General features: G+C 52.0%; 1 protein-coding gene and 1 long non-coding RNA gene across 8 annotated transcripts; one reads left to right on the top strand and one right to left on the bottom strand.

The window, feature by feature from the left end:
- Positions 1 to 87: 87 nt before the first annotated feature.
- Positions 88 to 1,218, top strand: LOC109372077 (uncharacterized). Its single transcript, XR_002121989.1, has 2 exons — positions 88 to 409; positions 510 to 1,218. It is a non-coding gene; the product is annotated as an uncharacterized LOC109372077 (long non-coding RNA).
- ZBTB32 (zinc finger and BTB domain containing 32) lies at positions 396 to 10,594 on the bottom strand. 7 transcript variants are annotated; one of them, XM_019624860.1, is made up of 6 exons: positions 10,373 to 10,420; positions 5,005 to 5,137; positions 2,468 to 3,447; positions 1,972 to 2,219; positions 1,678 to 1,848; positions 396 to 1,497 (listed from the first exon to the last, which is right to left on the bottom strand). In XM_019624860.1, exons 3-6 carry the CDS (start codon positions 3,346 to 3,348, stop codon positions 1,238 to 1,240), a joined length of 1,560 nt encoding a protein of 519 aa, XP_019480405.1. In that variant the 5' UTR covers positions 3,349 to 3,447; positions 5,005 to 5,137; positions 10,373 to 10,420; the 3' UTR covers positions 396 to 1,237. The 7 variants fall into 7 exon arrangements, with proteins under 7 accessions (XP_019480405.1, XP_019480408.1, XP_019480409.1 ...); XM_019624863.1 differs by lacking the exon at positions 5,005 to 5,137 and having other exon boundaries at positions 2,468 to 2,614; positions 10,373 to 10,594; XM_019624864.1 differs by lacking the exon at positions 5,005 to 5,137 and having other exon boundaries at positions 2,468 to 2,515; positions 10,373 to 10,594.
- Positions 10,595 to 10,875: the final 281 nt, after the last annotated feature.

Genomic DNA, 10,875 nt, shown 5'->3' with positions numbered 1-10,875 from the left:
TGCGGCTCACGACAACAAGCAGCGCCGCCGCGGGGCTGGCGGGAGCCGGGGGCTGGGTCGGTCACGCGCGGGGCACCACGGGAGCGGGAGTCCGAGGCCGGTCGGCCGTCACCTTAGACCGCGCCTGAAAAGCATAGACCTCGCGTCGCGGTCGGAGAGGGGTGAGGCGCAGGGGCCTCAGGGAAATGTAGTCCGGACGCTTCGCTTTTTCCGCCGGGAGCTAGGGCCGCGAGAGCTGGGACTATGGGGTCCCGACCGGCCCCAGAAAGAAAGCCATCTCCCGGGCCGCCGGGAGTTGTGGTTCCCCTCCAGACTCTTCCTATCGTTCTTATCTAGGCCCTCGGCACGCATGAACTACCACTCCCAGTGTGCAGGGGGCTTTGGAACCTCAGAACCCCGGAGACACTGGGTAATAGAGTTCGCGACTCCAGGAGGTGTGGGCTGAGCAAGGGGCGGCGGTCAAGGGGTAGTCTCAGTTAGAAGTATAACCCGGCCGCCTTTCCGTACAGCGTGCAAGAAAATTGCCGTAGAAGCCGCGGCCCTGCGGCCCTGTTGCTCAACGAGAGGAGGCGGGTGACGGAGAGCAGGGCGGATCACGCGTTCCTCTCGAGCCCCGGGCCCCCAGACTCAGACTCCGCACGACTTTGCTTGCCGTGGTAGGGACAGTAACTTGGGTTTTCACAGCCTTCCCCCACAGGGCTTGCTGCTAAGTCTGCCTGGACACCGAGCCCTCGCGGCCCACTGCCGCCGGGAAAGAACAGGGAGGCCCGGGAGATGGAGAAGGTGGCCGCCGCGCGGAAGTGCAGGCGCAGGGCCACCAGGGGCCGCTACAGGACTAGGGGCCAGGCTGCGGATCCCCACCCCCACCCCGGCTACTGACTAAAGTCTGGACTCGGCTTTCTTGTCCTGAGAAAGTCACAGGAAACGCTTTATTTTGGTGATGAAATCAACAGTCCCCACACAGTGAACCTTCACTTGTGCAAACTTCACTGCCCTCACCCGACACGGGATCGCTGGCCCGCCCAGGCTTCTGCGGCCCGCGGTGATCTGGGAGAGAGCTCTCAGCGCCTTTCCTGCGGCGCTTCTTAGAGGCGAATTTGCTAGGCAGCCAAAGCCGCGGCGCCGGGTCAGAAGCCTAGCCAGCCCGCCTGCCCGTCTTTCATTCTTTACTTCTTTCATTCTTTGACTGAAGCCAAATAAACTACCGACATCTCGTCAGGTGGAGGTGGAAGAGGGCCTACAGGGGAGAGGTCGAGGCCCGGGATGGCCTCGAGGAGGAGGAGGAGTAGAGGAAGGTGGAGCGAATGGTCCATCCGGGCGGGAGCTGGCTAGGTGAGTGGCCGCGCATGTGCGCCTGCATGGAGGCCAGGCTGGGGCGCCCTGCGCCGCACAGAGGGCAGCGGTAGGGTGCGGCCCCGTGTGTCCGCAGGTGCTTGGTCATGGCAGAGAAGTCTCGGGAGCGTTGGGGACAGAGGCTACAGGAGAAGGGCTTCTCTCCTAGGGAGGGTGGAGGGTAAGACTGGTGAAGGAAAGAAGCGGGTGAAGGCTGACCTAAGGGTAGATTGGCGCGACTGGGCAAGGGAGTTGTGCGAGAACCAGGCACACACAGGGACTTAGGGGCGGGCAGACCGATGCTTGGAGAGAAGCAGACAGTTTACACACACCATGCGCCCATACCTGTGTGGACTCGGTAGTGTGTTTCCATCTGATGTTTGAGTGAAAACCTCTTTCCACAGACAGAACAAGAATAGGGCTTTGGCCGAGATCGAGCAGGAGGGGTAGGGGGAGGATGTTGGTGTGATGGGCAGCCTGCTGTGCCCACACGGCCCACACAGGTTGCAAGTGCTCCTGTGGGGAAAGAGAATGCAAAAGAGGGCAGGGCTGGGAATCCCAGAACCAGATCACTGGAACACCCAGGCAAGACATCATGCTACAGTGGGGCTGAGGCAAAAGCGCCCTCACCATACTCACCTGTGTGCCTCTGATCAGACTCTTCCATCCCAGGGCTGAGCTGTGTGGGGCCCTGGTGAAGGGAACCTGGAGGGAGCATAGTGAAGTAGGAGTCCTGCTCAGGCTGGACTCCTGCGGTCCCAGCCCCAGCAGAGACAGTGTGACAGGGTTCATGCAGGACAGTGAGGGACTTACCTGGGGTAGGGCTGGAGGAGGCCAACTGGTTCTGGCTCCAGAGCCCTTTGTGGAGGTTCAGGGACAGTGGGATCCTGGGGGTGGGGTGGGGAAGAGTTACCGCCTTGGCAAAACCTGGGGTCCTGACCGATCCCTTCCTGGAGGGGGAGGTGTTTCTCCAGGGCTGGGCTTTGGCTTCCCCTGTGGGTGGGAGCTTCTTGTCCTGTCTCCAGCTCAGGAAATGTACAATAGAGCTAAGAGATGTGGTACCCTTCCACCCATCACCACTGCCTCTCCTGAGCCATTCCCTCCCAACCAGGCTTCCATTAGGCCCTTAACTCACCTCTGGTCCTGAGGCCAGACCTCTTGCCAGGCTGCAGTGATGGGGGTGCTATGGGAGAAGGGAGTGCCATATCTGGGTGGCAATAGCAGGATGCTCCACAGGGCAGGCTGGCCCTCGCCCAACCAAGGGGCCTCAGCCCACCGGGGCCTAGGGGTGATGCTGGTTTGGAGGGAACCTGGTGGGGGAAGGGAGCCAGGGAACTCCCCCAGACTTCCCTCAGACCCCCCTGGACTCTCCCTCACCCACATGATCATTCCTTGCTTTCCGTCTACTCCCCTGTAGCCAACAGGGAATTGGTTGAGCTTCTCCTCTGATCTCATCTGTTCCCTCTGGCCCTCCTGCGTTGCCTCTGCCATCTCAGGGCTCTCTCTTGATGGCCTGTGCTCATGCAACATCTCCTGTTCTCTGTCACCAGGTCTAACAAACTTCCCTGGTCCCTGTTCTCCAAGACCTCCCACTCCTCTCTCAGAATCCCTTGTGTGTTTTTCTGGCTCCTGAAGTTCCTTCAGCCCTGGATTCAGTTCTACCCTAGCCCTGTCCCTTCGAGCCCTCCTGCATGCCTCTTCCAGGGACTGCACCCCCAAGGCCCTGGCTGCCTCCTCAAGGGGCTCCAGTTCCCCAGGTTGCAGCTCTACACTCTCCCCATAAACAAAGTACAGAAGCTGTGCAAAGGTGGAAGGGCTGATTCCTTTCACCAGAGACCAGTGACCCCTGCGGCCCAGCTGCTGGCTCACACCTGCCAGCACCAGGCTGTGAGCAGGGAACTCCTGGCTCCCCACAGTAATCAGGGTGTCACATAGTGCTGGCCGGAGCCTGGCTGCTAGCCGTACCAGTCGATCAGAGCCATAGGGGCTAGGCAGTCTTGTCGGGGACAGGGGCATTATGCCTTGCCTGGGTACCAATCTCAGAGGTTCTGAGAGAAAGGCCACAGTGTGAGATCCATGGTGGAAAGAGGAAGGAGGAACAGCATATTCTCAAGCCTGTGGAGGTGAGGGGAGAAAGAGTGAGTTGTTGGCTCTGGATCAGAGCTCAGTCCTGAATGGAGCAAATAAACTAACCTAAGAGAGGACCTCAGGTTATCTAGAACTATAATAGAGGCCAGGGGGTGGGGGTTGGGTGGCAAGAGAATGGAAATTAGACCAAATTCAGGACTTAAAGAGCAAGGACCGGGCCGGCCAAGTGGAGGGATGGTTAGGAACTGGCTTGGGACGCCAGAGAGCCCCGGTTCGGATCCCACATGTGAGGGCCAGTGACACTGCCCTCCACAGTTAAGATGCTGAACAACAGCTCAACCTGGAGCTGGGCTGCCCTGAGTCGCCGGTGACGGCGTAGTCTGCAGCCCCTGTGGCGGTGGGTTGCCATGGGCTACCGTGTGTAGCCAGCAGCCAGCGTGAGAGGCCAGCAGCCGCAGTGAGCAGCCGTCCAGAGTCCGGCGACTGATCTGCCTCACCCGGGAGGAGCGGAGCGCAATGATGGTGCCAGCTTGGGCCAGTGAAGCAACGTCCTCCACAACTAGACTGAAGAGCAAAACGACAGCAGCTTGTCTGTTCCCCTTCCTCCAATTCCCCAGCACTGTTCCCATCCCCCCAATTCCCCAATAAAAATCTTTAAAAAAAAAAAGAGCAAGGACCTGGCAGTTAACAACTATATCAAGTAGTGGGTTTAAGACTAGTATAGATGGATGCTGTCAATGGGAAATCTGACTGAAAGGATAGCAGACATGTGCTTTTGCTTCTCTGAGCCCCACTGCAGGGAAAGACCTCTGAGTATGCCAGGCTGTCCTCATTTCAGACAAAGAGAACACCACCAGACCCAGTCAGCTCTAGCAGTTAGGGATGGAGAAAGACACAGTTTCATGGGAGAGTTTAAAGAGCTAGCATGTCCTCCACACAAGCCCATCACGTGGAGCTGAGGGTCTTGAGAGGCAGAAAGGGCAGCAAGACAGGGGTCATAGCTGCAGGAGGGCAGGCTCTAAGGCATCAATCAAATGTTTTCTTGAGGCTGAAGCTTCTAGAACACAACCTCAGAGAAGGAACGGGAAGGGACCAAAGACTCCCATCCAGTGAGTTAAGAGAGCAAGTGCTAAAGCCACAGGAGAGAAGGCTCTTGACCCAAGGATGGAGAAAAGTTTTGGAGAAGACTGACCTCCAAGGAAGCAAGAGTAAGGGAAATGAGAACTGTAAAGGGAGAGGCTATTTCCTTTCAAGGTTAAGATAAGGAGATGGTTTAATTTTGTTTTTCATAAGCCAAAAGTGAAGAATAGAAAGAACCCAACAAGGCAGATTATCACACATCAAAACCACCACATTGGCTTTTAAGAAGAGAACTGGGAACCCAGATACAAAGAGACAGACCCAAGTATCTCAGTTCCCAGCAGGCATATTCCTAGGTCTGGGCTCACCATGGGTAAGGACCCTTGTTGGAGGGAGGATTACTACTTGGACACCTCAGGAAGAGGGCTACAGGTTGGCAGGAAGTACACAGAAAGAGGGGTATAATGGGAGGGAAGTCTCAGCTGGGGAGAAGAAACCACTCACCAGTTGTAGCTTCCTCCTGGACACCGCATGTTCTGAACTGCTGTTTGGGCTCCTGCCCCCAGCCCTCAGCTAGCCCCGCCCCTGACCTCACAGTCTTCCATTGGGTGTCCCAAGTATCAGTCTGCCAGTGTCCCTGAAGGGGGTGTGGTTTTATACCCCTGGCTCTGCTTCATCTTCCCAGGGGAGACTACCTCCTCTACTTCCAGAAACCACACATCCTGCCTCCTAACCTCCTGTCTCCTTGTTTCATTTATGAACTTCTAGAGCCAAAGAAGTGCACCTGAGGCAACAAGAACTTTGAACTAATCAGACCTGCATTTGAGTCTCATCTCTGCCATTTACTAGTTGAGTCATTTGGGGCAAGTCATCTCTCTGAGCCTCAGTTACCTCATCCATGAAATAGGGATAACCTCTGCTTATCTCATTTGGAGGTGGAGTTGAGGATGAAATGATGAGTATGAAAGTGGTTTGTCAGTACATAGCATCATTCAAATATTAGTTCTGTTTCTTAGAGGTGTCAATAGAGCTCTAGCAGCTAGAAGCTGTTTCTACTCTAGAAGTAAAAATGACAAACATCTGAATTCCAAGGAGAGAGTAAAAGAGGGCCAAAAGCATGTCTGGCTTGGTACTAGGAAGCCTTGACTGCTATGTGGGACTGACCACTGTCATCTGGGCCACCACTGGGGACTGGGTGTGTGAGTGACTCAGATCCTCCCATCATGCTCTGAAGGGGGCAACCCCAGGAAGGGCCTGCGGTGGTCTTCGAAAAGAAAAACTCCTTTTCTTGGGTTGATGACAAATGACATTTCTCTGAAATCAGGACTCCGGGGTTTCTTTCACTTCCTGCCCAAAGGGTCAAGGTCCTCAAAGATTTCCCCTTTTCACACTTTAGCACTTTAACCTGGGGAAAGGATGAGGTCTGAGAAACTCAAATTTCTTTTTCTGTTTCTTATTCCATTATCCTTCCTCCTGTGGCAAATTTTTATTAATGCAGCATATCATAAGTGTATGATATGTGCCTGGCATATCATATATGCCCGATAAATAACTGGAAGATAAACAAGTCAGGCATTGGTAGGCTGCTCTGATGACTGTCTGGTTCCCCCTAGGCTTCTCCCTTAGATCCTGGTCCCCTCCTAGACGCAAATATTATGTCTCTAAACTCATGTTTCTTCCTTTGGCTCCAGAACCCCAAAATGTTCAGACCAGCCTTCTACTCTCCCTCTCCACACCTAACATGCCTTCTCTTTACCTTTCATTCTAGCTTGGGTGCAAGCAGATGTTAACCCTTCCTAGATCAGACAGGGTGTGCCAATGGGTGGGGCTGGTGGAGGGGCAATAATAGGGTGGGGAGAGGGGAAGATGAGTCAGAGTGAAAGGGAAAATGCAAATTGGTAAGCTGTATTCACTAGCTACTCTGAAATGTTTTCCATTTCTAACTCCTCACACCACCACCACACCCAGGGACTCATTAGACACCTATATAAGTCATTTGGCCTGGACACATAAAAGCACCAATCCCTGATATGTATACAAGAGGCAAACATCCTCCAACACAGGAATACACAATCCCTGAAGATACGGAATATGCGGGAAAAGCCACGAGGGAGAAACCCCACATGTAGAAGGAAAGGTACAGGGGTCTGGATGATGACATCACCATCTAGTGGAGTGTGGTCCCCCTTACCTCCCAGCCCTATATCATGTTTCTGTGACTCAGCGCCCCCACTGGTGTGGTTTGCCCATTGATGATCAAGGGAGTTGGATTGTGCTCAAAGGGCAGCATCGTCTGTAAGCCAAATGTAGTTGACAGGAAGTGACAATTGGCTTTTAGGAAATTTAAAAGGGAGCAGAAGGGGCAAGGGGAGTCCCCATTCAGTGAACAAAAGCCCCCAAGAATGGGAAACCCCATCTTGCCTCCCACTTGGTGTCTACCCCACCTAAGGATATCCCTTTAGAGACTGTCTCTTTAGAGGTATCTCTAGGGCCCTCTACACCTCAGCCTTTAGGTTGATAACTCTCTAGGCTAGCAGTTTTCAACCTGTGGGTCGTGACCCCTTTGGGGGTCGAACAACCCTTTCACAGAGGTTGCCTAAGACCATTGGAAAACAAAAAGATATTTATATTACGATTCATAACAGTAGCAAAATTACAGTTATAGAGTAGCAACAAAAATAATTTTATGGTTGGGGGTCACCACAACCTGAGGAACTATATTAAGGGGTCGCGGCGTTAGGAAGGTTGAGAACCGCTGCTCTAGGACCTTCTCTCTCCCTACATTCTTGACTGCACAGCCCAAGACATATTGCACTGAGTGAGCACTGACAGCAGAAGCAAATAGCACTTTGATTTGGAAGGACAGGGTCACTGCTGTTTATTCTTGAAAGGTCCCCCCTCCCCAGTCTCAGAAACCTTGCCCACCTTCCACTTCTCAGGCTGACTCAGTAGGGGCAGAGCCAGGGAACCACAGGTTATGAGGATGCAAGCCTGCGTAGGCGAAATTAGGTAGGACATAATTGGAAGAGAAGTATGTGGGAAAAGGAGGTATGATTTTTGCCTCTCAGGCCTTTATAATACTCATATTACTAAATAAAGTTTGAAATCTGGTATTTTTTATTCTTACTGATAAGCTTGACTAAGAGCCCCTTCAGGCACAACCCAGCTTGATATAAAAACAACACAGCAATACAAGTATGGATTCTCTTCAAGTGTTATAATTAAAATTAAACCACCAGAATAGGCCAATTAGAGGAGTGGTTATTTGTTTTGTGAAAAATATTCTCCCTTTATCTCACTTATTTTAAATATTGAGTACCTCCAAAGTCAAGTTAAACAAGATTCAATTTAGAAAAATTCTGTGAACTTTCCACTCTTCCCAGGAATGCATCTCTTTACGCAAATTAAGGTGGTTAACGCCCCCACCCCCCAAACATACACACACGCAGCATTTTCTATTGAATAAGACCAGTCACTATCCAAATCATACATAAACTTTCAAATGTTCACTTTTTCTAGTTAAGCACATCCAACATATACTAGAGAAGAGACACCACAGAGTGAATTCATTTCTTTCTTCCTTTAAATCTATGTTCTGAATAACCCAAGAACCAGATATAGTTATAGCCAGATGAGCTGAATCTAGGTCATAGAGACCCTATCATAGGACATAATTGGAAGAGAAGTGGATTAAGTGGAAAAATAACTGGACTAGAAGTAAAAAAACTTAGGTTCCACTACATCAGGGGTCGGCAAACTTTTGAGACAGAAGAGCCAATCCTGTCCCTCATGACAATTTAAAAATTATTCAAGAGCCATAAAACAAATGAAATCACCATTATGTGAATAATAGCCTTTAAAAATTTTATAAATGAAACTATGATAGTTTTATTTTCATTTTCAATTTTACTTCAGAGCCACACGTATGTACCCAAAGAGCCGCATGTGGATCGCGAGCCGCAGCTTGCCGACCCCTGCGCTACATCCTCAAGGTGAAGGGCCTTTTCTTCAGCCCTAATATGGGCTAATTCTTCCAAGACCCTCAACTTCCTCACAGGGGCTGTTTCCAAGACCAGTACTGAATACCAGTATTGCCTGAAACCCAAGGAGAGGGCCTGATGCTGACATCCTCTGGCTGTGTCCCTCCCCATGGGCTGAGGAGTGCAAGGTCATCTCGGAAGTACCCACCTGGAACCTGTGCCCCTCAATTGTAGACTATGCTCTGGGAACTCAGAACCCTGGAACTCCTAGCCCAAATGGCCCACTTCCAGGGTCTACATGGTCCTCAAGCCCAGATCGATATTCATGAGAGTGGACTGTGGGTCTGATGCAACAGCCTAGGCTCTAACTATGTGTGAGGGGCATGTAAACTGAGCTTGGACATGCAAGTTAATATGTGAGATACTTTGAAGTGTGCACCAACATCAGGTGTGGGAAGAAAAGGGCGAATCTCCATTTCTAGTCATGCCCAGGCCTCATAAGTAATATGGGAGCCTGCTTTATTCCAATACTTCTTAACCTTTTAGAGGGTCACTGTTCCTTTGAAAATGTAACCCATAGAATTAACTCCTTACATCAGGAAATTGTAGACTTTTATGCCATTTTGCATATAAATGACAGGGGATTCACAGACTGCTCTGACGCCCATCATTGTCCTTTGACTGCTTTTGCCCCATACCCCCCAAATCCAACATGCATACAGTTTTTCTTATGATTTCCAAGAGTTCATAGACCCCTGAAATCCACTCATAGACCACCCCTTTGCATTCCCCTATCCTTGGTTTAAGAACTCCAGGTATACATGAAAGCACTCTGAAAGCTTTAATAACATGTAGAGCTGGAAAAGCTGAGTGAATATAGATATCAACACCCTGCCCCATAAGTATAAAAATACCTTCGGTAAAGACAACATGGGTGATTTCCTAAACAGTAGCATATCTCACACATCTCTTTTTGTGCTCCAGTATGACATCCATCTTACCCATGCACCTGCCCCCTGCTTATAGCCTCATGTCTTCTGGGAGTGACCAGAAAGGATGTGGGGAAGAGGTGAGGACAGGAACTGAAAGGCCCCAGACATGACCCAAGCCTGGTTCTGTCTAGAGCCACCACAAGGCAATAATACTTCATGGAGGGCAAACAACTTGGCTGGGATTTGGAGACCCTCGCTCCCCCCCCCCCCCCCCACACACACACACTCCCCAGAAGCTTCAGAAGACCACGAGCCTAACCTTCTGGCTACATGGTCCAACCTGGACCCAATACTGGAAAATCTGCCAAGAGCACCTGAACTAGAGTCCAAAGACCCCTAATAGCCTTGCAGCCACATGTTCCCAGCACAGCCTGGATGCAATGACCCTTGACAACTTCTCATTGGGCTTTTGATCTCATTAGTGCTCACTCTCAGCCCAGGCTGGATTCAGAAACCCCAGAAAGCTCTCAAGTGCACACTAGTTTCATCTGTTGGCCAGTAACTCCCAATAACCTCTGAAGAGTCACAAGCCTCTCCTTCCAGTCACCAGATCCCAGACAACCTCTCACAGTTCACAGGCCATACCTTATGGCCAATGGCCCCACGCTGGGCTCCAAGGGCTTCCAACTGCCCTACAACACACTTCCAAATCAGGCTGGCTTCAGGGACCATGGACCAACTCATAGGACATGCTGGCCTGGCCTCTGCCCAGCCTGGGCCCGAAGGTGTTCAGGAGGCCCCATTTCCAGCCTCTCGAGGACAGAGAGAGTTTCCCAAGGGTCTAAAGCCCCTCAGCCCTCACTTCCCGACCCTCACGGCGATCACTCAAGCCCCCATGCCCCAGCTTTGCCTGGGCCAGGCCCAAGCCTGAAAAAGAATAAGAAAAACCATAGCACTCACCAACTCAGACCCTGTTCCTCTCCCCATTCAGCCTCGCATACACTAAGGGCGGCACAAGCCCAAGTGGCGGTTAGAAAGTGGGGAGGCGCGCTAGGCCAGGAACGCGAGGCCCAGGCGCGTGCACAGCTCGCTTTTCGCGCCTGGATCCCCAGGCCGATGCTGATTGGCTGCGGCGCTGGCCGCACCTTCTTTCCAGGCTCCTGCCTGCAGAGCGTGCACAATAGCCTGGGCGGCACCTAGGACAGCGCCACTGCCTCGCGCCCGCAGCTGATTGGTTGCGGAACTCGCGCCGTGAGTCTGATTGGTTTGTGGACTGACGCTTCAGGCCTCTAAGGGGGAGACCTCATCCTCCAGCCTAACTCCAAAGCTGATTGACTGTGGAGTTTGCCGTCTCTCACCCTTTCTCTGATGAGACTGGGACCTGAACCTCCTTCACCTGAATAGCCTTGGAGGCTCCCCTCGCAAGAGCTCAGGGATACCACCGCTTTCTTGTTTTTGAGTAG

The sequence above is a fragment of the Hipposideros armiger genome, unplaced genomic scaffold (genome assembly GCF_001890085.2).
Source record: "Hipposideros armiger isolate ML-2016 unplaced genomic scaffold, ASM189008v1 scaffold_609, whole genome shotgun sequence".
NCBI classification, from domain to species: Eukaryota; Metazoa; Chordata; class Mammalia; order Chiroptera; family Hipposideridae; genus Hipposideros; species Hipposideros armiger.
Note: the sequence above shows the minus strand (reverse complement) of the source record. Positions and strands in the feature narration are given on the sequence as shown.